Source organism: Cherax quadricarinatus, chromosome 85, assembly GCF_038502225.1.
Source record: "Cherax quadricarinatus isolate ZL_2023a chromosome 85, ASM3850222v1, whole genome shotgun sequence".
Classification (NCBI taxonomy): Eukaryota; Metazoa; Arthropoda; class Malacostraca; order Decapoda; family Parastacidae; genus Cherax; species Cherax quadricarinatus.
The window spans coordinates 6,323,799-6,351,421 of record NC_091376.1 but is presented as its reverse complement, the minus strand read 5'-3'; the positions used below and the strand labels follow the sequence as shown (position 1 = coordinate 6,351,421).

Sequence of the window (27,623 nt, the reverse complement as noted above, 5' to 3'; positions counted from 1 at the left end):
TTGTCTCCAGTATGCAACCCACTCCAGTCACCTATTTTACTGCTAGGTGAACATGGACAGCAGGTGTCTTAAGGAAATATGTCCTAATGTTTCCCTCCATACTGGGGTTTGAACCACTGATTTCGATGTCTGAGATGAGTGTGCCAGCAGGTGATCTACAGGTATCCTTCAGGAATCCCTCTAGGAAAACGATACGATTTATTACCATGTTTACAATTATATTGATGAATTAAGCTGAATATAATTTTGGGCTGCCAACTAACACAAAAGCTCTTAATTACATTAGAAAGAACTGGATTATTATTATTATTATTATAATCAAAAAGAAGCACTAAGCAGAAAGAACTGGAAAATGAGTTTAAAGACTAAAGGAGTGGAGATGGAATTAGCAGATCCATTAGCCATCACAGTGAATTGCTTCAAGTAAAAAATATATGAAGTCCCAACAGTGAGGCAAATAGTCATTGTGCTGAATTTTGAAATCTGTCTTCATTACCTAATAAGGTAATAATAGGCTGAAAACACTATCATTTGATGCTCGGCATCCTAGTGATAGAACCAAGATCATCGTTCTTGTGGCTGAACTAATGGGACCTTGGACTCAAACCAATTGTCATTATGTCCTTGTTGCACTGCATTCCTTACACTTATAAGAGGCAGGATGTGGGTGCCATCAGCAGTGTGCTGCAAGCAGGGGAGGCGAAAAGATCTACACAGCTGGGTCTCCACTTACCATTACCATGAAGCTACCTGTGTTACTTTTCCTTCTGGCACTGGTTGGTAATTTTTGTTTGTTATACTTATATATATTTACTTTAAGTTAACAAATAGCTCCAAAGCTTCTTATCCAACAAAAAGCCACTATAAATGGTGTCTAGCAGATAAAGCACATGCCAGTAGGGTAATAAATGTTTTAATTATAGATGTGCTTCTTGACTTATGATGGTTTGACTTATGATATTTCGACTTTATGATGATGCAAAAGCAATTACTTTGGAGATGAAACATGAGATACTGTAATTATTCAGCATGAAGGCGGCAAGTCCGTAACTTGTAGTATTCATTTGTTTAAATTTCAGTATGGTATTTAGTTACAGTAATTATTAGTTTATTTACTTATTTAGTGATGGTAGTTATTTCTGGAGAAGAGAGGAATGTAGAGGAGAGAGAGAGAGATTTTGGGAGATGTTAAGTGAATGTATAGGAGCCTTTGAACCAAGTGAGAGAGTAATTGTGGTAGGGGACCTGAATGCTAAAGTAGGAGAAACTTTTGGAGAGGGTGTGGTAAGTAAGTTTGGGGTGCCAGGTGTAAATGATAATGGGAGCCCTTTGATTGAACTTTGTATAGAAAGGGGTTTAGTTATAGGTAATACATATTTTAAGAAAAAGAGGATAAATAAGTATACAAGATATGATGTAGGGCGAAATGACAGTAGTTTGTTGGATTAAGTATTGGTAGATAGAAAACTGTTGAGTAGACTTCAGGATGTACATGTTTATAGAGGGGCCACAGATATATCAGATCACTTTTTAGTTGTAGCTACACTGAGAGTAAAAGGTAGATGGGATACAAGGACAATAGAAGCATCAGGGAAGAGAGAGGTGAAGGTTTATAAACTAAAAGAGGAGGCAGTTAGGGTAAGATATAAACAGCTATTGGAGGATAGATGGGCTAATGAGAGCATAGGCAATGGGGTCAAAGAGGTATGGGGTAGGTTTAAAAATGTAGTGTTAGTGTTCAGCAGAAGTTTGTGGTGCGGGAGGGAAGAGGAGCGATTGGTGGAATGATAATGTAAAGAGAGTAGTAAGGGAGAAAAAGTTAGCATATGAGAAGTTTTTACAAAGAAGTGATGCAAGGAGGGAAGAGTACATGGAGAAAAAAAGAGAGGTTAAGAGAGTGGTGAAGCAATGGGTGAGATGTTATCAACAAATTTTGTTGAAAATAAGAAAAAGTTTTGGAGTGAAATTAACAAGTTAAGGAAGCCTAGAGAACAAATGGATTTGTCAGTTAAAAATAGGAGATGAGAGTTATTAAATGGAGAGTTAGAGGTATTGGGAAGATGGAGGGAATATTTTGAGGAATTGTTAAATGTTGATGAAGATAGGGAAGCTGTGATTTCGTGTATAGGGCAAGGAGGAATAACATCTTATAGGAGTGAGGAAGAGCCAGTTGTGAGTGTGGGGGAAGTTCATGAGGCAGTAGGTTAAAATTTAAGGGGGTAAAGCAGCTGGGATTGATGGGATAAAGATAGAAATGTTAAAAGCAGGTGAGGATATAGTTTTGGAGTGGTTGGTGCTATTACGTATTTAATAAATGTATGGAAGAGGGTAAGGTACCTAGGGATTGGCAGAGAGCATGCATAGTTCCTTTGTATAAAGGCAAAGGGGACAAAAGAGAGTGCAAAAATTATAGGGGGATAAGTCTGTTGAGTATACCTGGTAAAGTGTATGGTAGAGTTATTATTGAAAGAATTAAGAGTAAGACGGAGAATAGGATAGCAGATGAACAAGGAGGCTTTAGGAAATGTAGGGGGTGTGTGGACCAGGTGTTTACAGCAAAACATAAGTGAACAATATTTAGATAAGGCTAAAGAGGTTTTTGTGGCATTTATGGATTTGGAAAAGGCATATGACAGGATGGATAGGGGGGCAATGTGGCAGATGTTGCAGGTGTATGGTATAGGAGGTAGGTTACTGAAAGCAGTGAAGAGTTTTTATGAGGATAGTGAGGCTCAAGTTAGAGTATGTAGGAAAGAGGGAGATTATTTCCCAGTAAAAGTAGGCCTTAGACAAGGATGTGTGATGTCACCGTGGTTGTTTAATATATTTATAGATGGGGTTGTAAGAGAAGTAAATGTGAGGGTCTTGGCAAGAGGCGTGGAGTTAAAAGATAAAGAATCACACATAATGTGGGAGTTGTCACAGTTGCTCTTTGCTGATGACACTGTGCTCTTGGGAGATTCTGAAGAGAAGTTGCAGAGGTTGGTGGATGAATTTGGTAGGGTATGCAAAAGAAGAAAATTAAAAGTGAATACAGGAAAGAGTAAGGTTATGAGGATAACAAAAAGATTAGGTGATGAAAGATTGGATATCAGATTGGAGGGAGAGAGTATGGAGGAGGTGAATGTATTCAGATATTTGGGATGGACGTGTCAGCGGATGGATCTATGAAAGATGAGGTGAATCATAGAATTGATGAGGGGAAAAGGGTGAGCAGTGCACTTAGGAGTCTGTGGAGGCAAAGAGGGGAATGTATGAGAGTCTAGTTTTACCAACGCTCTTATATGGGTGTGAAGCATGGGTGATGAATGTTGCAGCGAGGAGAAGGCTGGAAGCAGTGAAGATGTCATGTCTGAGGGCAATGTGTGGTGTGAATATAATGCAGAGAATTCGTAGTTTGGAAGTTAGGAGGTGCGGGATTGCCAAAACTGTTGTTCAGAGGGCTGAGGAAGGGTTGTTGAGGTGGTTCGGACATGTAGAGAGAATGGAGCGAAACAGAATGACTTCAAGAGTGTATCAGTCTGTAGCGGAAGGAAGGCAGGGTAGGGATCGGCCTAGGAAAGGTTGGGAGGGAGGGAATAAAGGAGGTTTTGTGTGCAAGGGGCTTGGACTTCCAGCGGGCATGCGTGAGCATGTTTGATAGGACTGAATGTAGACAAATGGTTTTTAATACGTGACGTGCTGTTGGAGTGTGAGCAAAGTAACATCTATAAAGGTGTTCAGGGAAACTGGCAGGCCGGACTTGAGTCCTGGAGATGGGAAGTACAGTACAGTGCCTGGACTCTGAATGAGGGGTGTTAATGTTGCAGTTTAAAAACTGTAGTGTAGCACACCCTTCTGGCAAGACAGTGATGGAGTGAATGATGGTGAAAGTTTTTCTTTTTCAGGCCACCCTGCCTTGGTGGGAATCAGCCAGTGTGTTAATAATAATAATAGTTATTTCTTTACTTATTTAGCATATCACATTCATATTTGACTTTCTATGGGTTTGTCAGAACATAACCCCATTGTAAGTCGAGGAGCACCTGTATATCCTCTTTCAGTTAACAAACAGCCCCAAGGCTTCTTATCCAATATAAAGTCATTATAGATGGTGTCCAGCAAGTAAAGCATATGCTAATAGGGTAATGTTTCATATTTGATATGTTTGTTATACTGTAGATCTTAGTTATAATATTTACACTTGTCATTTTGACATAATATTTACCCATCAGGTGCAGGTAGGATATCAGAAGAGCCTCAGAGATGATGCATATGGAGAGAACAAAGTCCTTGAACTGATGCAAGATGAGCATTATGGTAGTGATCTGACACTGGCTCCCTCCCTCAGCTTAGAGAAGTAAGGATACTGGTTTCCCTCCAGTGTAACCAACTCTTTACTACTGTAAATGAAGCTGCAACAGTTAATGGCTAACCCATAAAAAAAAATACAGAACTAGTGGGGTTTGAAGCCATGACCCATGGTGAGTGAGTGGTAAAACTCTAGGTCAGTGTGTAAACCACTTAAACCACTTGGCCGAGTTTCTTACACACTAGCCTGAGAGTTTTATGACTGACTGGCCATGGGTTCAAACCCCACCTGTTCCCTGGTTTGTTTGCAATCGTGTTATTACAATTTCATGAGACATGATGACTAACCCATAATTTGGAGTGAAACTAAACAAAGTTTCAGTCTTGATAATGGTCCAGAATGGACTCCAACTTTCCTTTAATTTTGTTCTCCAAATTATTAATCAGGTGTTAATTGTTAATCAGTACTACCATAACTTCCTCGGTCAATAGTATATTGGGTCCCAATCCATAAAAATACTATATCATTGTGATAGCTATTAGTGTCATGGCTTTCATTCATTTATTTTGTGAATAAATTCCTTACCCTTGTTACCAGATCTTTACTACTGTGCCTCACACACCTCCTCCACACTCATATCTGGTTCTTCTTCACTCCTAAAAGATGTTATACCTCCCTGGGCAATGCATGAAATTACTGCCTCTCTCTCTCTCTCTCTCTCTCTCTCTCTCTCTCTCCAACATTTAACAGTTCCTCAAAATATTCTCTCCATCTTCCCAATACCTCCAACTCCCCATCTACTAACTCTTCTATTCTGCTTTTAACTGTTAAATCCATTTGTTCCCTAGGCTTTCTTAACCTATTTATTTCCAATTGTTTTTTTATTATCAGCAAAATTTGTTGACACTGCTTCACCCACTCTATCATTTGCTCTCCTTTTGCACTCCCTCACCACTCTCTTCACCTGTCTTTTGCTCTCTATATACTCCACCCTTCTTATATCACTTCTGCTTTTAACCCTTTGAGGGTCCATCCCATGGTTCTACGGCATTGAAGCCAGGGTCCAAGCCGTAGTACTACATCATGAGCTCAGATAAGCTGGGAGTGGTAAATTTGGGCCTAGATATGAGAGAATGCATCTATGTGGTAAGTGTCACCATATAAAACAAATCCTGCAGCACGCAGAGCATAATGAGAAAAAACTGTACCGTGTTTTTGGATTACAACAGCGACTTTGTGGTGTATTTTTATTTGTTTTTTACGATTGTATTCACGGTTTCTTGGTCTCATTTGATAAAATGCAAGGTATATTACAGAAATAAAGATGATTTTGAAAATAGCTTGAAATTGAGCACAAAGTAGCAGAAATGTTCGATTTTTACCAATGTTCAAGAGTAAGCAAATGACATTATGCGTCCAATACATGTCAACTGGTGGGACTAATATATGTTCACAAATGCGCTTTTATTATTTATACAATTATTACAGTGTTGCATAACAGTAAAACTTCTATTTTTTGGTGTGAATAAATAATCATAATGGAATTCTTCTGTAAAGTTAAACAGAGGAAACGTTATTGTGGTGCCAGGAATGCCTGCATTGTTTATTCTGAACCCTATTTTGAAACTGGAATATTTTGGACTTTGTGTGAAATTGGCCAAATTACCAATTTCTGATCACTTTATTGGGTAGTTGAAATACAGCCTCTACTCACTTAGCGACATACTCGTTTACCAATGCCTGGGACTTACGATGGGCTCTCTGACCAGTATTTGTACCTAAATACAGTGGACCCTCCCTTTTCGTTGGGCTCTGTTTTTGCTCATTTCCGTTATCACCGATTTTTTCTGTAAAATTATTGCCTCCATTTTTGTTGCTTTCCTCTGTTCTCGTTGGTGGTACAGTACATGTCCTAGTGTGCCGCGCACACAACCTCCCACACACACACATTCTGAGGAGGCAGTGTCTCTTTGTTTATGGGTAAGTGAACATTATCCTCTGAGGCCATAGGAAACATTTTGTAATAATTCATTGTTTTTTGCACTTGATTATTCTGTGTGACTGCTAAGTAAGCCACCATGGGCCCAAAGAAAGCTGCTAGTGCCAGCCCGTTGATAAAGAAGGTGAGAAACATGATAGAATTCAAGAAAAAACTCGTAGCAAAGTACCATAGTGGAGGAGCAAGAGAGAGGGGAGAATGTGCCTTCAGTGATTCTACGATATGTACGATACCAAAGCAGCAGGAGTCAATAAAGGCTATAGTGCCAGCCAGTGATAAAGTGTAGCAAATAAGCAATTAAGTGATAGAAAAAGGACATGAAACTGACTCCTCCAAAGCTATTGGAGGTATATAGGGCCACTGACAAACATATGCTGCCCTACCTATCTTCCACTACCCTAAACCAATGCCAGCATCTCCAAGGTACAGTAAGTGTAAATATTTCTTATTTATAAATTACATATATTGTTTGTGTGAATTGTGTTGGTGGCTTCCGCTGCAGCCTCCACCACCACTAATATGTACTGTTTCTCTCAGTGGCCCTTGTAAACTCAACATCACCACTTACTCCTCACATATGTAATGAAATATTTTATTCATTCTAGAGTATATATCATGTTTCTATGTTATTAATACGTATTGTTTATTATATCATATTAGATGAATTGTGATAGATAAATAAGCCATGGAATATAGTTGTTCTCTATAAAATGTATTTTTTGTTTACACTTTTGGATGTCTGAAATGGATTAATTGGATTTACATTATTTCTTATGGGGAAAATGGTTTCAGTTTTAGTCAATTTCTCATTTCGTTGTACTCTCTGGAACGAATTAAAGACGAAAAGGGAGGGTCCACTGTAATGTATATTAGAGCTGATTTCCTGTATTCTCCTTATTTCAATATAAAGTACACTACTGTATAAACATTTAAAAATACAGTATACCAGAAATATAAATGGTGCAAAGGTGACATTAAAACAATATCAAAGATGGTTGACACAAACTCCCTCCCATTATAGTATGCTCCTCACTTAGCAATGAATTCATTTAATGATGTGTTCTTAGGAACGAAACTCCGTTGTTAAGTGAGGAGAGGCTGTAGATGGCTGGGCAGTTTCTTGTGCTCAATCGATAAAATAGAAGTAATACTAGCAAAATAGCTAAGAATTTGGTCAACTGGAATAGTGTAATTGGCCTCAAATAGGAGTCAAAGTGGGCAAAATTGCTGATGCGCAAATATCGCCGATGCAGTAAAATTCACAAGTGTAATTTCATAAATTTTTCATCAAATTTCGTACTTTTTGTTTTATTACCTTCAGAAAAAGATTCTCTACCATTTCGTACGAAAAAATAATTTTTTTTTTTAAATTCTTGGACCCTGTGGACAAACTAGTGTACTAGATATCTCCCTCCCCCTCTCTCTCTCTCTCTCTCTCTCTTCATCACATTTAACTATGGGATATACCCTCAAGGGGTTAATAACCTCTCATAAGAAAATAAGAAAGAAGGAACACTGCAGCAGGTCTACTGACCTATGCAAAGCAGGTCCATGTCACCCTCTGGCTTAGCCCAATGACCCACCTAGTCAGGTCACTTCCACTTAAGGAAGGAGCATGGCATCAGACCTAGTAGCACAAGCTAGTCAGGTCCAATTCATACCCACCCACACCTACTCGTGTATTTTTCTAACTTATTTTTAAAATTACACAATGTTTTAGCCTCTATAACTGTACTCAGGAGTTTGTTCCACTCATCCACAACTCTATTTCCAAACTAGTGCTTTCCTATATCCTTCCTGAATTTGAATTTTTCCAGCTTAAAACCATTGCTGTGAGTCCTGTCTAGTGATTTTAACCCTTTCAGGGTCCAGAGGCCAAATTTCAAAGTGCACACCAGTGTCAAATAATTTTGTTATTTTTTCTTATGAAATGATAGAGAATATATTTCTGAAGGTAATAAAACAAAAAGTACAAAATTTGATGGGAAATTGATGAAATTATGCTCTCGCGAATTTTGATGTGTCAGCAATATTTACGCATCGGCGATTTTGCTGACTTTGATTCCCATTTTAGGCCAATTACCTTATTCCAGTCGACCAAATTCTTAGCTATTTCACTAGTATTACTTCTATTCTATCGATTGAGCACAATAAATTGCCAACTCAGTTGTTTCATCTACAAAATAAAGTGATTGGAAGTTGGTAATTTGACCAATTTAGTGCAAAGTCCAAAATATTCGAATTTCAAAATAGGGTCCAGAATAAACAATGCAGGCATTCCTGGCACTAAACTAACATTTCCTTTGTTCATTAGTTACATTTTCAGGCTTTACAAATGAATTCCATTTTGATTTTTAATTCACATGATGAATTTTTATTCAAACAAAAAAATAGAAGATTTACTGTCATGCAATATTGTAATAATTGTACGAATAATATCAGCACAGCCCATGATGACACTCTTCAGGTCACTTGTTCTATCTAGGCTTGAATATTGCTGCACACTAACAGCACCTTTCAAGGCAGGTGAAATTGCCGACCTAGAAAATGTACAGAGAACTTTCACGGCGCGCATAACGGAGATAAAACACCTCAATTATTGGGAGCGCTTGAGGTTCCTAAACCTGTATTCCTTGGAACGCAGGAGGGAGAGATACATGATTATATACACCTGGAAAATCCTAGAGGGACTAGTACCGAACTTGCACATGAAAATCACTCACTATGAAAGCAAAAGACTTGGCAGACGATGCACCATCCCCCCAATGAAAAGCAGGGGTGTCACTAGCACGTTAAGAGACCATACAATAAGTGTCCGGGGCCCGAGACTGTTCAACTGCCTCCCAGCACACATAAGGGGGATTACCAACAGACCCCTGGCAGTCTTCAAGCTGGCACTGGACAAGCACCTAAAGTCAGTTCCTGATCAGCCGGGCTGTGGCTCGTACGTTGGTTTGCGTGCAGCCAGCAGCACCAGCCTGGTTGATCAGGCTCTGATCCACCAGGAGGCCTGGTCACAGACCGGGCCGCGGGGGCGTTGACCCCCGGAACTCTCTCCAGGTAAACTCCAGGTAAACACTTGTGAACATATATTAGACCCACCAGCTGGTGCGTATTAGGCATGTGAAGTCATTTGTTTATTCTTGAACATTGGCAAAAAATTAACATTTCCACTATTTTGAGCTCAGTTTCAAGCCATTTTCAGTACTAAAACCAATCAAAATCCTCTATATTTCTGTAATATATCTTCCATTCTATCAAATGAGACCAGGAAATCGCAGATACGACTATAAAAACATACAAAAAAAAACACTGCAAAGTTGCTGTTTTAATCGAAAATTACGATCCCAGTTTTTTCTCTCATTATGCACTGTGTGCTGCAGGATTTGTTTTATGTGGTGCACACATACCACATAGATGTATTCTCTCATATCTAGGCCTAAATTTACCGCTCACAGCTATTAGAGTGAGCTGATAAGCTCACTGATAAAGCCGTAGATCTACGGCACGGACCCTGAAAGGGTTAATGTGTACCTGCACACCAGCACAGTGTGTAAGTATATTTAGGTACAGGTACACATAAGTATAATTATCAGAGTACATATAAAATATGCAATAACTTTAAAACACTTGAAATTTTTGGAAGGTTCCAGACATAATAGATGTGCTCACGGAGAATGTAAACAAACCGGATGGGGCGCACCGTATTTGAAAGAATGCTTGCCGTATAGCAAATTTTGGTCATAATTTGAAATCGCTGTATTAGCGGAACGCCGTAAAGTGGAGCTCTACTGTATCTTAAAGTTATTGTGTGTTGTATATGTACCCTAATAATTATACTTGTGTGTACCTGTACCTAAATACACTTACACACTGTGCTGGCATGCAGGTACACATTAAAATCACTAAAAGTCTCTCTACTCTTGATGTCATATTGATAATAATAATCTCTTGGGCGCATTAAATGTTGTATATTGCAATATAGACATTTCCATTAATCCATCTACGATATTTTTTCAAAATTATATAATAAACATGCTACATAACATATAAATATGATAATTACACCCCACAGTAGAATAAATTAACATAAATATCAGATGTGGTAGCCAGGCGACTTGTAGAAGTGACGGCAAGAATAACATTTTCTCTAGTCCAACACCAGCAGTTCTCAAAATAGCAAGGGTCACCCCGATCCACAAAGGAGGTGACCAAGCTGACTTGAATAACTATAGACCAATATCTAACTTACCACTGCTCTCCAAAATCTTTGAAAAATTAATTCATAGATGGATTTATTCCTACCTCATCTCACACATACTAAACCCCTGTCAGTTTGGGTTCAGGAATAATAAAAGCACAAATGATGCTATCATACACCGCTCTCGAGAAGAAAGAAGTCCTGCTGGGAATTTTCATTGATTTATGTAAAGCTTTTGATAGTCGATCATGAATTGCTGCACACAAAATTGATACACTATGGTATAAGAGGCCACTCCCTCAACTGCCTAAATTCATACCCTAGTAACAGAAGTCAATATGTATGTGTACACAAATGGTGCAAACTCTTCCACTCAACCAATCACAGTAGGAATCCCACAGGGAAGTGTCCTTGGATCACTTCTCTTTCTCATCTACATCAATGACCTACCAACTGCATCACAGCTACTCAAACCCATATTATTTTCAGATGACACAACATATGTCTTCTCCCACCCAAACCCAGTCATACTCGCCAACACTGTCAGTGCCGAATTACAGAAAATATCTGCTTGGATGAAGACTAATAAACTTACTCTGAATACTGACAAAACCTATTTCATTCAGTTTGGAAATAGAGCTGCAAATGTTCCACTTAACATAACACTAAACGGATCACCTGTCAAAAGACTTGCAGAGGGAAAATTCCTAGGAATCCACCTTGACAGTAGCCTCAAATTCCAGACACATATACTACAACAAATTTCCAAGAAGATCTCTAAGACAGTAGGCATACTATCAAAGGTACGGCACTGTGTTCCACAATCAGCTCTCCTTGCACTGTATCATTCACTCATCTACCCTTATCTCACATATGGAATCTGCATGGAGATCAACAACATCAAATCACCTAAGACCACTAATAACACAGCAAAAGGCTGCAGTCAGAATGATAAGTTCCCACTCCCAATATTCAAAAGTCTAAATCTGCTCACCATAAAGAACATCCATACTTATTCATGTGCCTACTACATACAGAGAACAATACATGCAAACATAAACTCTCCACTCAAACTTCTCCTCACCAACCTTAACAGGACACAAGACACAGATCTCTTTTTGATGTACCCCGTGTCCATATCACACTATGTAAAAACTCTATGCACATAAAGGGCTCCAAAATTTGGAATTCATTACCAGAAAATACTAAAGAAACCCGGTATGAAAATCAGTTTAAGACTCTTCTCGAAAGCCACTTACTCACCCTAGACTAAATACTCATTATATAACTTAAACAATAAATTACCTAAATCTTAAAACTCCAAGACTCGGCGACCGGGTTCATACATTGACTAATACTACAGTGGTATAAATACCTACCCAAAAACAGTATTGGATATGAAAATCAGTTTAAGACTCTTCTCTAGGTTGGTAGACAGCAACTGCCCAGGGAGGTACTAAAGTCCTGCCAAGTGAGTGTAAAACGAAAGCCTGTAATTGTTTTACCCTTCTCCTGTATATATTACTAAATGTAAAAGGAGGAACTTTCGTTTTTTCTTTTGGGCCACCCCGCCTCGGTGGGATATGGCTGATGTGTTGAGAGAGAGAGAGAGAGAGAATTACTTTTGAATCTATTGTCGGCAGGAATATAATTGAATCATGTTTCATAAAAAGCATTTTTGAAAATGTGAATACATCCTATGGTTTATATAAATTAGATTCATTTATAACTAATAGAACTATTGTACAGCTATGATAAATTTCTTTAATGTTAAGTAGTCAGGTCCTCTCAGAGACTTGTTCTCAGGGTCAGCCAAATTTAAAAAAAAAAAAAAAAAAATTCTTGTGAAAAGATAGAGAATCTTTTCCCGATCATAATGACACCAAAAGTATGAAATTTGATGGAAAACTTATGGAATTATGCTCCCACAAAGTTAGCGGTCTCGACGATGTTTACGCATCGGCGATTTTGCCCACTTTGAGCCCTATTTTCGGCCAATTCCAGTGTACTAGTCGACAAAAATCATAACTATTTCGCTAGAACTCCATTTTTTCTATTGAATGAGTACAAGAAACCACCCATTTACTGATGTCAACTATCCAATAAAGTGGTCAGAATTTAGCAATTTTACCAATTTCACACAAATTTCAAAAGATGCCAATTTCCAAATAGGGTCCAGAATAAACAAGAAAGACATTCCTGGCACTAAAATAACAAGTTCTCTGTTCGTTAGTCACATCCCCATGCCCCTCTTATATTTCTTTGGCTTTCCACTTTGAATTTTTATTCTTACAAAAAAATAAGATTTACTGTTATGCAGACTACTGCATTAGTGTAGAAATGGTATAAATAATATCAGTGCACTTGTGAAAGAATATTAGACTCACCAGTTGATGTGTATTGGACGCTTGGCATGATTTGTTTACTTTTGAACTTTGGTAAAAATCGAACATTTCTGCTACTTTGAGCTCAATTTCAAGGTACAGTACTTTTCATTGTAAAACCAGCCAAAATCATCTCAATTTCTGTAATATGTCTTCCAATCTATAAAATGAGACCAAGAAAACTAGAATACAACAATAAATACCATATGAAAATACAGTGCAAAGTCGCTGTTTTAATCCAAAAACATGGTCAAAGTTTTTTTTCTCATTACGCACTGTGTGCTGCAGGATTTTTTTTGTACTGCGCACACTGACCACATAGACCCATTCTTTCATATGTAGGCCTATCAGCTTTCACTAGATTTGAGGGCGCTAGAATTTAGGCGTACTAGTACGTCAAAAACCCTGGGTCGTAAGACGTACTAGTACGTCCGAAACCCCCAAAGGGTTAAATTAAGTCGGCCCATAATGCCTAAGCATAATAGAGGCTCTCTCTGCACTGCAACCTATTATTGTAAATACAGTGGACCCTCTGGTAACAATTTTAATCCATTCCAGAGAGCTTGCCCTTAACCGATTTTATCGCTAGCCAATTTAATTTTTTCCATAAGAGATAATGGAAATTCAATTAATCCATTCCAGACACCCAAAAGTATTAAAAAATTTTTTTTTTCACATGAAATATACATTTTCCTACACAGAAAACAATGATATGTGAAGAATAAATGACACTTACCTTTATTGAAGATTTATTGATGAGTGATGAGATGGGAGGAGGGGAGATGATGGAGATGTATTATTGTTTGGAAGGGCAAACTCTTCTGCACAGCCAATTACAGTTGGTGTCCCACAAGGAAGTGTCCTAGGCCCTCTTCTCTTTCTCATATACATAAATGACCTACCAAATGCATTGCAACTACTCAAACCCACACTATTTGCAGATGACACTACATACGTGTACTCTCACCCGAGCCCAGTCATGCTAGCCAATACTGTAAGTACCGAATTACAGAAAATATCAACCTGGATGAGGACCAACAAACTTACTCTAAACATTGACAAAACCTACTGCATTCAGTTTGGTAACAGAGCTGCAGATGTGTCTCTAAACATAATGATAAATGGATCACCTATCACAAAACTCACAGAGGGAAAATTCTTAGGAATCCACCTTGATAATACTCAAATTTCAAACACACATACAACAAATTTCCAAAAAAATTTCCAAGACCGTAGGCATACTATCGAAGATATGGTACTATGTTCCACAGTCAGCCCTCCTGGCCCTATATCACTCACTTATTTATCCCTATCTCACCCTATCTCACCTATGGAATTTGTGCATGGGGCTCAACAACAATAAACCATCTCAGACCACTAATCACCCAACAAAAGGCTGCAGTCAGAATGATAAATTCCCACTACAAACACACTCCACCAATATTCAAAACTCTAAACCTACTCACAATACAAAACATCCATACTTATTACTGCACCTACTACATACATAGAACATTTAACTCTGGCATAAACCCTCCCCTCAAACATCTCCTTAGCAACCTTAACAGAACACATGACCATAACACAAGGCACAGATCACTCTTCGATGTTCCTCGTGTCCATCTCACACTATGCAAAAACTCAATGCACATGAAAGGCCCTACGTTTCGCCTACTGTGTAGGCGAAACGTTTCGAAATATAAATACCCAACTGTTGCATATGTGTCTTACCTAACATATTTCACTTTGTTTGTTTAGTATTAAATTACTGTAAACAAATCTAAAATATATTTAGTTGGGTTAGGCTAAAATAAATTGCTCTTGTTATAATAAGGTTAGGTAAGTTTTCTAAGATTCTGTTGGTGCAAAATTAAAAATTTTTACATTATCATTAATGAAAAAAAATATATCTTTAAACGTATAAGAGAAAATTTTAGAAAGGACTTAATTTTAAATGAGTTCTTGCTAATTGACCACTTTTACATATTCGTCACGACATGTGTGTGTGTGTGTGTGTGTGTGTGTGTATGTATGTATGTATGTATGTATGTATGTATGTATGTATGTATGTATGTATGTATGTATGTATGTATGTATATATATATATATATATATATATATATATATATATATATATATATATATATATATACAGTGGATAACGAACTTTTTTCATTCCAGTAGTATGTTCAGGTGCCAGTACTGACCGAATTTTTTCCCATAAGGAATATTGTGAAGTAGATTAGTCCATTTCAGACCCCCAAACATACATATACATAAATACACTTACATAATTGGTCGCATTTGGAGGTGATCGTTAAGCGGGGGTCCACTGTATATGCAATAAGATCACAGTAAACAGGTGATTTCAGAATATGCAAAACAACCACTCTGAAAGAATAGAGAAATTCCAAAATTTTGCCTCGCCTTACGATAAAAAACTTGCCTTACGTGATTCATCTGGGATGTGTCCCACATGTGGCCTCAGTGCCAGTGTTTACAAGCCAGCCAGTGCGGTCGCATCTACGTATACATTCGGTACATTTCACATTATCCCAGTGTTTTTAGTGCTTATAACTGCAAAATAAGTCACCATGGACCCCAAGAAAGCTTCTAGTGCCATCCCTGTGGTAAAAAGGGCAAGAATTAGTATGGAATTGAAAAAAGAGATTAAGGAAATGTGTGCAAAGTGGGTTGAACTGCAAACCTTTACGGATGAAAATCGCCCTGGCACAGCTACTGCAAGCCGTGTTGGCAACCTGTACAATGACAATGTTATGGCCCATTTTAGGAAAGTCTTAAAAGAACAGGAGGTACAGAGCTCTATGGACCGATTTGTTGTGTGACAGAGGTCCAGTGACTCTCAAGCTGGTCCTAATGGCATTAAAAGAAAAAGGGAAGTAACTCCAGAAAAGGACTTGCTACCTCAAGTCCTAATGGAAGGGGATTCCCCTTCTAAACAATAACTTCCACACACTCCCCTCCTCCCATCCCATCAATCATCACCAGATCTTCAATAAAGGTAAGTGTCATGTATTCTATTCTTAGTAGAGTAGCAATTGTGCATGTCTTCTTCAGTTTGTGTGTATTAAAATTAATATTTCATGTGGTAAAATTTTTTTTTTTCATACTTTGGGGTGTCAGGAACGGATTAATTTGATTTCCATTATTTCTTATGGGGAAAACTAATTCGGCTTACGATAATTTCAGCTTACGATGAGCTCTCGGGAACAGATTAATATCATAAGGCGGGGGTCCACTGTGTGTGTGTGTGTGTGTGTGTGTGTGTGTGTGTGTGTGTGTGTGTGTGTGTGTGTATGTATGTATGTATGTATATATATATATATATGTATATATATATATATATACATATACATATACAACTTTCTAGTTGTAGCTACACTGAGAGTAAAAGGTAGATGGGATACAAGGAGAATAGAAGCATCAGGGAAGAGAGAGGTGAAGGTTTATAAACTAAAAGAGGAGGCAGTTAGGGTAAGATATAAACAGCTATTGGAGGATAGATGGGCTAATGAGAGCATAGGCAATGGGGTCGAAGAGGTATGGGGAAGGTTTAAAAATGTAGTGTTAGAGTGTTCAGCAGAAGTTTGTGGTTACAGGAAAGTGGGTGCGGGAGGGAAGAGGAGCGATTGGTGGAATGATGATGTAAAGAGAGTAGTAAGAGAGAAAAAGTTAGCATATGAGAAGTTTTTACAAAGTAGAAGTGATGCAAGGAGGGAAGAGTATATGGAGAAAAAGAGAGAGGTTAAGAGAGTGGTGAAGCAATGTAAAAAGAGAGCAAATGAGAGAGTGGGTGAGATGTTATCAACAAATTTTGTTGAAAATAAGAAAAAGTTTTGGAGTGAGATTAACAAGTTAAGAAAGCCTAGAGAACAAATGGATTTGTCAGTTAAAAATAGGAGAGGAGAGTTATTAAATGGAGAGTTAGAGGTACTGGGAAGATGGAGGGAATATTTTGAGGAATTGTTAAATGTTGATGAAGATAGGGAAGCTGTGATTGCTTGTATAGGACAAGGAGGAATAACATCTTGTAGGAGTGAGGAAGAGCCAGTTGTGAGTGTGGGGGAAGTTCGTGAGGCAGTAGGTAAAATGAAAGGGGGTAAGGCAGCCGGGATTGATGGGATAAAGATAGAAATGTTAAAAGCAGGTGGGGATATAGTTTTGGAGTGGTTGGTGCAATTATTTAATAAATGTATGGAAGAGGGTAAGGTACCTAGGGATTGGCAGAGAGCATGCATAGTTCCTTTGTATAAAGGCAAAGGGGATAAAAGAGAGTGCAAAAATTATAGGGGGATAAGTCTGCTGAGTATACCTGGTAAAGTGTATGGTAGAATTGTTATTGAAAGAATTAAGAGTAAGACGGAGAATAGGATAGCAGATGAACAAGGAGGCTTTAGGAAAGGTAGGGGGTGTGTGGACCAGGTGTTTACAGTGAAACATATAAGTGAACAGTATTTAGATAAGGCTAAAGAGGTCTTTGTGGCATTTATGGATTTGGAAAAGGCGTATGACAGGGTGGATAGGGGGGCAATGTGGCAGATGTTGCAAGTGTATGGTGTAGGAGGTAGGTTACTGAAAGCAGTGAAGAGTTTTTACGAGGATAGTGAGGCTCAAGTTAGAGTATGTAGGAAAGAGGGAAATTATTTCCCAGTAAAAGTAGGCCTTAGACAAGGATGTGTGATGTCACCGTGGTTGTTTAATATATTTATAGATGGGGTTGTAAGAGAAGTAAATGCGAGGGTCTTGACAAGAGGCGTGGAGTTAAAAGATAAAGAATCACACACAAAGTGGGAGTTGTCACAGCTGCTCTTTGCTGATGACACTGTGCTCTTGGGAGATTCTGAAGAGAAGTTGCAGAGATTGGTGGATGAATTTGGTAGGGTGTGCAAAAGAAGAAAATTAAAGGTGAATACAGGAAAGAGTAAGGTTATGAGGATAACAAAAAGATTAGGTGATGAAAGATTGAATATCAGATTGGAGGGAGAGAGTATGGAGGAGGTGAATGTATTCAGATATTTGGGAGTGGACGTGTCAGCGGATGGGTCTATGAAAGATGAGGTGAATCATAGAATTGATGAGGGAAAAAGAGTGAGTGGTGCACTTAGGAGTCTGTGGAGACAAAGAACTTTGTCCTTGGAGGCAAAGAGGGGAATGTATGAGAGTATAGTTTTACCAACGCTCTTATATGGGTGTGAAGCATGGGTGATGAATGTTGCAGCGAGGAGACGGCTGGAGGCAGTGGAGATGTCATGTCTGAGGGCAATGTGTGGTGTGAATATAATGCAGAGAATTCGTAGTTTGGAAGTTAGGAGGAGGTGCGGGATTACCAAAACTGTTGTCCAAAGGGCTGAGGAGGGGTTGTTGAGGTGGTTCGGACATGTGGAGAGAATGGAGCGAAACAGAATAACTTCAAGAGTGTATCAGTCTGTAGTGGAAGGAAGGCGGGGTAGGGGTCGGCCTAGGAAAGGTTGGAGGGAGGGGGTAAGGGAGGTTTTGTGTGCGAGGGGCTTGGACTTCCAGCAGGCATGCGTGAGCGTGTTTGATAGGAGTGAATGGAGACAAATGGTTTTTAATACATGACGTGCTGTTGGAGTGTGAGCAAAGTAACATTTATGAAGGGGTTCAGGGAAACCGGCAGGCCGGACTTGAGTCCTGGAGATGGGAAGTACAGTGCCTGCACTCTGAAGGAGGGGTGTTAATGTTGCAGTTTAAAAACTGTAGTGTAAAGCACCCTTCTGGCAAGACAGTGATGGAGTGAATGATGGTGAAAGTTTTTCTTTTTCGGGCCACCCTGCCTTGGTGGGAATCGGCCAGTGTGATAATAAAAATAATAAAAATAAAATATATATATATATATATATATATATATATATATATATATATATATATATATATATATATATATATATATATATATATATACTCCTTTAAAGTGCAGGCATTGTACTTCCCATTTCCAGGACTCAAGTCCGACTATATGAGAATAACTGGTTTCCCTGAATCCCTTCACTAAACATTACCCTGCTCACACTCCAACAGATCATCAGGTCCCAAGTACCATTCGTCTCCATTCACTCCTATCTAACATGCTCACGCACGCTTGCTGGAAGTCCAAGCCCCTCGCCCACAAAACCTCCTTTACCCCCTCTCTCCAACCCTTTCGAGGATGACCCCTACCCCTCCTTCCTTCTCCTATAGATTTATATGCTTTCCATGTCATTCTACTTTGATCCATTCTCTCTAAATGACCAAACCACCTCAACAACCCCTCTTCTGCCCTCTGACTAATACTTTTATTAACTCCACACCTTTTCCTAATTTCCACACTCCGAATTTTCTGCATAATATTTACACCACACATTGCCCTTAAACAGGATATCTCCACTGCCTCCAACCGTCTCCTCGCTGATGCATTTACCACCCAAGCTTCACACCCATATAAGAGTGTTGGTACTACTATACTTTCATACATTCCCTTCTTTGCCTCCATAGATAATGTTTTTTGACTCCACATATACCTCAACGCACCACTCACCTTTTTTCCCTCATCAATTCTATGATTAAACTCATCCTTCATAAATCCATCCGCTGACATGTCAACTCCCAAGTATCTGAAAACATTCACCTCTTCCATACTCCTCCTCCCCAATTTGATATCCAATTTTTCTTTATCTAAATCATTTGATACCCTCATCACCTTACTCTTTTCTATGTTCACTTTCAACTTTCTACCTTTACACACATTCCCAAACTCATCCACTAACCTTTGCAATTTTTCTTTAGAATCTCCCATAAGCACAGTATCATCAGCAAAAAGTAACTGTGTTAATTCCCATTTTGAATTTGATTCCCCAAAATTTAATCCCACCCCTCTCCCAGACACCCTAGCATTTACTGCCTTTACAACCCCATCTATAAATATATTAAACAACAATGGTGACATTACACATCCCTGTCTAAGACCTACTTTTACCAGGAAGTAGTCTCCCTCTCTTCTACACACCCTAACCTGAGCCTCACTATCCTCATAAAAACTCTTTGCAGCATTTAATAACTTACCACCTATTCCATATACTTGCAACATCTGCCACATTGCTCCTCTATCCACTCTATCATATGCCTTTTCTAAATCCATAAATGCAATAAAAACTTCCCTACCTTTATCTAAATACTGTTCACATATATGCTTCAATGTAAACACTTGATCTACACATCCCCTACCCACTCTGAAACCTCCTTGCTCATCCGCAATCGTACATTTATTTTTTATTTATTTATTTATTTACAATTTGAGCACACATACAGAGGTACAAAAAAATACAGATAAGAGCAGCATGCCAAAGCCACTTATACTATGCATAGCATTACGGGCTGGCTTAAAATTAACTTAAGATTAACTAAGCAATGATGAAATCAGTGAAAAACATTAATGTAAACAGATTACTATAAAGCACAAGTGAGTATTACAAAGACAGGTCATATGGTTGCATGCATTGTTGTACATTCAGTAGAATGGAGTATTCTGTTAGGTAGTGTATTTAAAAAATAATAAAGTTAGATTGGGTTTTAGGTTTAACATTTATGTGATATAATTGTGAGAAACATTTAAGATATACAATTTATAAGGTTCAGTTATTCAGTATTTATTTGGTTTTGGGTGAGTAAGTGATCTTTGAGAAGAGACTTGAATTTATAAACAGGTAGTGTTTCTTTTATATTTACAGGTAATGAATTCCAGATTTTAAGGCCTTTTATGTGCATTGAGTTTTTGCATAGTGTGAGATGGACACAAGGAACATCAAAGAGTGATCTGTGCCTTGTGTTATGGTCATTCTGTCTTACCTCTAATTCTTTCAATTATAACCCTACCGTACACTTTTCCTGATATACTCAGTAAACTTATTCCTCTATAATTTTTACAATCTCTTTTGTCCCCTTTCCCTTTATATAAAGGGACTATACATGCTCTCTGCCAATCCCTAGGTACCTTCCCCTCTTTCATACATTTATTAAACAAAAGTACCAACCACTCCAACACTATATCCCCCCCTGCTTTTAACATTTCTGTCATGATCCCATCAGTTCCAGCTGCTTTACCCCCTTTCATTTTACGTAATGCCTCACGTACCTCCCCCACACTTACATTCTGCTCTTCTTCACTCCTAAAAGATGGTATACCTCCCTGACCAGTGCATGAAATTACTGCCTCTCTTTCTTCCTCAACATTTAAAAGTTCCTCAAAATATTCTTGCCATCTACCTAATACTTCCATCTCCCCATCTACTAACTCCCCTACTCTGTTTTTAACTGACAAATCCATACTTTCCCTAGGCTTTCTTAACTTGTTTAACTCACTCCAAATTTTCATTAAAATTTCTTGACAGTGCCTCTTCCACTCTATCATCTGCTCTCCTTTTGCACTCTCTCACCACTCTCTTCACCTTTCTTTTACTCACCATATACTCTGCTCTTCTTATAACACTTCTGCTTTGTAAAAACCTCTCATAAGCTACCTTTTTCTCTTTTATCACATCCTTTACTTCATCATTCCACCAATCACTCCTCTTTCCTCCTGCCCCCACCCTCCTATAACCACAAACTTCTGCCCCACATTCTAATACTGCATTTTTAAAACTATTCCAACCCTCTTCAACCCCCCCACTACTCATCTTTGCACTAGCCCACCTTTCTGCCAATAGTCGCTTATATCTCACCCGAACTTCCTCCTCCCTTAGTTTATACACTTTCACCTCCCTCTTACTTGTTGTTGCCACCTTCTTCTTTTCCCATCTACCTCTTACTCTAACTGTAGCTACAACTAAATAAATAAATTATATATATATATATATACATGTATATATATATATATATATATATATATATATATATATATATATATATATATATATATACATATATATATATAATGATTTAAAACCATGTTTCTGTTTTTTAATATCAGTCATGAGAGTGTTCCTGGACAAGAAGTAAGGACACACATAAAACAAACCAAAAGAAATTTCCTCAAGAAGTTGAAGGCCAAATTTAAGAAGAAAAATAAGCTTAAAGATAAAAAAAAACAACAGAGACCAACCAACTTTACTGGTTACTCTAGGGTTTCTCAAGATGTAGGTAGCAGCAGATTTTATGGTAGGAAGAGGGAGAGAGATGATGAGGAACGTCAGGCTCTATTACAGCAAGAAGAGACTGAAGACTTTGATGATGACTATGGTGACGACTATGACAGAAACTACGATAAACGAGGAAATATTAGGACGGCACTTGAAGAAAATGATCGAGATGGCAACAATTACAACTATATGAATTATGTAGAGGAAGCTCAAGAAGAGGCTAGACGCCCATGTAGGAAAGGACTTAGGCATAGATCAAGAGGTGCAACATCTGCAGTCAAAAGGCAAGTTTGAGTTGTAAACTATTGTGCAGTATTTGTTTGTTATGAGTATGATATCATAGACTTAGGTTGAATACCAAAGATCTATTACAACTCATTATACATTTATATCATATATTACATTATTACATTTATGGAAGAAGCACTGAAGCCTTAGGGGTCATGTAGTGCTTTCAAAATGCACATCAAACAGAAATCAGGTAAATACTTTACATCTATCTTTATTTCATAGGCCCGTACTTGGGTACTGTGCTTGATTTTTAAAAAATAGATAAATATTTTGTATTTAATCTTGTATAGCAAATTGATTTCAGTGTTAACTTTCTTCTGTGACAAATTTGTGTGTGTAAAAATCAAAATAAATTTTCCCTACGTATTATACATTGCATAGTCACAACACCATGACTGGAACAATTCACCAAACACCCACACTTAGGAGAGCAACTTTATGATGACATTTCAGTTCTTCCTGGTCCATTGTAAAGTCATTGTTATTTGTTACTTGACAGTGGTCCAGTAACAAATAACAATATCATAAGTGCGGATTTTTGGTGAATTGTATAGCCTATGGTTTGGAATATAATAATTCAGTAGTTCCTGCATATCTGCAGATGATACATTCCAAGACTTATTGCAGATGCCCGAAGCTGCGGATAGAAGCAAACCCTATGAGCTGTTTTTCATTTACATACATACCTGTGATGTTGGGTGTTGGAGGGATGGAGGCTGGAAACAATGAGATTGTGTGATGGTGACCATGTGGGTGGCAGTGTTAGTGGTCTAGTGTGGATGATGGGTGACTGAGCAGGTGAATGTGCAGCTGGTATGGGCTGTAATTAAGGTGGTTGGTGGCTAAATGACTAGGAGTGTAGATGGCATTGTTAAGGGTGTGTGGGCCATGAAAACATGGGTAAGGTGTGGATGTGGGGGCTATGAGGGGCTAGAAGCTGTGGGGGAGTGATGAGTGAAAGCATGAGTAAGGTGTGAGGCAGTATGGGATTGAAGCTGTGGGGGAGTGATGTGGGCAAAAGGTGTGCTTGTCAGTGGCCTGGTGTGGGTGGTGATTGGATGATGGGTGGGCGATTGTGCAGTTGGTGGTAATGAGTGTGGTCACTAAGTGATTAGGTATGTGGATAGCATGTTAATGTGAAAGGTCAGGTAAGGTGTGTGGGTGAGGACATAGGAGATATGTGGCTGTGAAGGAATGGTGGTTGTGGGGGAATGGTATAGGTGTAAGTGTGTAGCCATGGACAGAAGTTGTATGGGTGGTTTGTGTAGGGATAGGTTGTTGGTTGGGATGGTGTGGGTGAAGGCATGTGGCTGTAGGGGAATTATAGAAGGGGGAGGTACAGGTGGGAGAGGCAGGAATGAGTTAGAGGACATTGGTGAAGGTGTGTGGCCACAGAGGATTTATAGGGACAGGTGGTATAGGTGGGGGTTGTGGACAAGGAGGCTGTTACTGGGTGTAGAGCAAGGGTGTGGCCCAGGGGGATGGGATGAATAAGCAGTTGGCGTGGGCAAAGGTGTGTATCAATGTAGCACAAGGAATGACAGTATGAGATGCATATGAACAGAGCCCCGAGCCTATCAGCAGCTAGCTTCACTCCTCCCACTTTGTTACCATGTCAAATGGTGATTTTAATATAAGTAAGTAAAGCCGACTTGTTGAAAAAAAAAAAGTAATACTTATTATTATCATAATAAGCTTAAGACGAGTAGAATTGGTGGAAAATCAGTGTTTTATCCTGGAGAGAGATTGAGAGGTTTTCTCAACATGTTTTTCATTTCCTTCTGTACAATTCATCTTTAGCCTTTACTTGTTCATGTAAACTCAACTACAACATCCTAAACATTAACAATTTGGCACATATTTGCCAAGGTGTTGCCATATCAAAAATCATTACTTATTTTCTCTTCGTATTTTTGGGCAAATTTCATGAAACTTATAGTATACAATTCATACCATCTTCTTAACTTACAATACAAAAAAATAATTGAAATTGGATTATTAAAATTTTCTTAATTGAATCTTGCTCTCCCCCTTAATATTTCTGGGCCACGGATAACCGACACCATGGAAATTGAACCCACGGGTGCAGGGGTTCTGCTGTATAGTCTAAGTTTCAGTCTCCTGTGTGCAGGTTATTTGTGAATAATATATCCCTGATTCATAATTACCATAAGTCCAAGGCAACTCATTTTTTTTTAATTATGATACCATATATCTTTTACACACCCGCACATAGCAGAAACTTATGACGATGTTTTGGTCAAATTTGGACTTTTTACAAATTCCGCTATGTGTGGATTATCTGTGTATTGTTCATCACAGTATTGTGCCTTTTTGTTCTAAATCTTTTACTTTCATTTTTCTTTGCAGGGAAAAGACAAATCCTATTGACTCGGCTCAACAGAAACCTAAGACAAATCCTATTGACTCGGCTCAACAGAAACCTAAACAAGATTAAAAACAAAGTTTTAAGCAACTGTTGGGGAAGGAAAGTGGAGCAGATTACAACTAAGTATGTAGTATATCTGGGTATCTTTGTTTATAAAACAAAAGTTAATGAGGGCTTAAATTTAAAATAAGTTATAAATCTTTGAAACATAATACAATACAGGTGAATCCTGTTATCCTAAAGTCACTGGAGCCAAGGGCATTATGGCACAACAAAAATTTTTGTCTCGAATATACAAAAAAATTCTAGAGTATTCCACATATACACACACACACACAAAAAAAAAAGAATACCACTTGCTACCAACTGTTTTGTTACAAATGAATTATATTTTAGGTACAGAAATACCTCGGGATATGAACTTAATTTGTTCCAGAAGGCTGTTCGAGTGCCGATACTGAACGAATTTGTTCCCATAAGGAATAATATGAATTAGATTAATCAGTTTCAGACCCCCAAAAATGCACTTACATAAATACACTTGTTTGAGTTTTTAGCTGTTCATATCCTCATGTACCACCGTATAATGTAGGATAAAAGAATTCATAAAAACTGCTTTTCACTGTAAAACTTGATTAAATACATTTTTATTAAATGTAGCCATCGGCAGGCAGGTCATACTTGTATGGTAAAATCTGCATCATGTGGTGTTGGTGATCACACAAAATATTTTATCAGTCACCAACATTATTATTATTATTATTCTTAGATTCATTGAGAGTGCTAAACCTGTAGGAATCATACAGTACCGTACTACCATCAAATAAAATATGATGCACTGGATTCATTTAAGATGTTTTTTACAATTTCAGCCAAAAGAGGATATTATAGCTCCTCCCTTTTGAAGTGTTCATTGGGGGGGGTAATTTTTGTTTTACTTGATCAGCTTCAGGATTAAACTATCATATTTTGCTAATGACATTAATCTTATCAATGATTTTAGTCTTTGATTTCAAAAATCATTAGTGACTACCACATTTATTTTAATATAGCCCTGAGGATATAGTGATGATGATGATCAAGGTGTAGTTTTGATTGATAGTCATTGAGGTGTATTTTTTATAGTCTTTGTGGTACAGTTATTAATTCAGAAGAATGCTCTAGATTTAGTAGACTTTTTTTTTTTTTTTTATACTCCTCAGCCAAGGGATTATAACCCAGTTTAAGAGAATTAGTTTTGATTATGCTAGCGCTGTATAGCCCTTGTGGCTTAGCGCTTCTTTTTTATTATAATAATAATAATTTGATTATGCTAATAATAATAAGTGCTAAACCACCTGGATCATACAGCAATTTAAGAGAAAACCATCTCTAATTTATTAAAAATTCAGCTACACCTCTGATAGTTTAATCTCTCATTATTCTTTTAAACTAAACAGTGTCAGTATGTGTGTCACTACTGGAGACCTAATTGCATGTGCAGATATAGTAGTAAATATATCCCACTACATAACTGTAATGCTGAGAATTGTATCATGGACATAATTTTGAAATAAAAGTGAATTTGCATTTGATTATCTTGCACATGGTATTCATTCTGTACAACACACATTATTATAATCAAAACTAAGTGCTAAACCAGCAGGGTCATCCAGCGCTGCTTGTGTTATATTAGTACGCAGACTAAGATCCAATATATTTTACTACTGCCACTCAATATGGGGGTGCAAAGCAGCTTAGTGAAGATATTGTTCACCTGACAAGTCAGTGAGCCTGGACAAGTTTTCCTTTAACTCCTTCGCACCTAACAGTAAAAGTAGGTACTGTACCTGTGTGCTAGTTGACTGTTGTGGGTTGCATCTTGGGGGAAGTATTAAACCCAAAAGGGTCATATTGTACTAGGGGAATTTGGAAGAATATTCAAATTTGATCTTTCCTGGGTTAATCCAGACTACTATTGTTCCACATTAGATTTAAAAAAAATTCTGAAACCTATTCAAATTAGTTCCAGTATGATCTATAGGCTTCTAAGTATTTCTTGAGATATGCTTTATTCAATAACTCAAATTTCAAAATTAATGAGAAATTGAATTCCATGATCACCTCTAAGGTGAACTTTTTCAATTATGACCATAGTAATTTTGTCCTAAAACATTGCATTTGGCATGCCTGCTTATAAGCACTAAAAAAAAATTATATATAAAAGTTATCACAAAGTGGTGCAGATGTATAAGGTGAAAGGATAAAAAACTAAGTTTATTTCATATTTCAGTGCAATGCTTGGATAAACATAGAGAGACTGCGTATAACTGACAACTGGGGAACAGAACTGTTATTGAGGTGACAGTTTGCCTGCATAACGGGTTTTAACAAGTCAATGAAAATTACTGTTATGTAGGTGAAACCTTGTCTCACTAAAAGTTCTGTTCTGCATTTGTGTCTATTGCAATCAATAGATATAATTTAACAAGTTCCTCATCCTGCTGCTACTTACACTTTAACCTACAAAACTGATTTAACATAAATGCGATTGCACAACCAGCATTAGATTCATATAAAAATATTGTATAATTTCTTTGGTTGTAGTAATACATAGTACTCAGAAAAATGACTAACATTATACAGTAGATTGGTAGCTCACTCCAACATAGCTAATTCTAGAAAAATTTACATGAAAGTTTGTCTTTGTACAAACATTTGGAGATTAGCTATATCTAATAAAAATTAAAATTAAAGGTTTCCTGTAATATAATATGTACAGAGTTAAATCTATGAAGCAACAGTAATGAGGATGTCAAAGCATAGTGCTGACAGGTATATGTATGAAGATAATATTCAGAATATGCTTTCTGAGACATTTTGCTCAGGGTAGAGTTTCAAAGTACCAAATCATCAAGATATGTTTTAAACACATGT

At 37.8% G+C, this 27,623-nt stretch overlaps 2 protein-coding genes across 9 annotated transcripts in view; one reads left to right on the top strand and one right to left on the bottom strand.

Moving 5' to 3' along the window:
• Window positions 1-27,623, bottom strand: part of LOC128703277 (calcium-activated chloride channel regulator 1) — a 482,928-nt gene that overhangs the window by 5,498 nt on the left and 449,807 nt on the right. The window lies entirely within an intron of this gene.
• LOC128703147 (uncharacterized) lies at window positions 635-26,276 on the top strand. Its single transcript, XM_053797714.2, has 4 exons — window positions 635-776; window positions 4,215-4,339; window positions 21,859-22,311; window positions 24,689-26,276. Exons 1-4 carry the CDS (start codon window positions 741-743, stop codon window positions 24,774-24,776), a joined length of 702 nt encoding a protein of 233 aa, XP_053653689.1. The 5' UTR covers window positions 635-740; the 3' UTR covers window positions 24,777-26,276.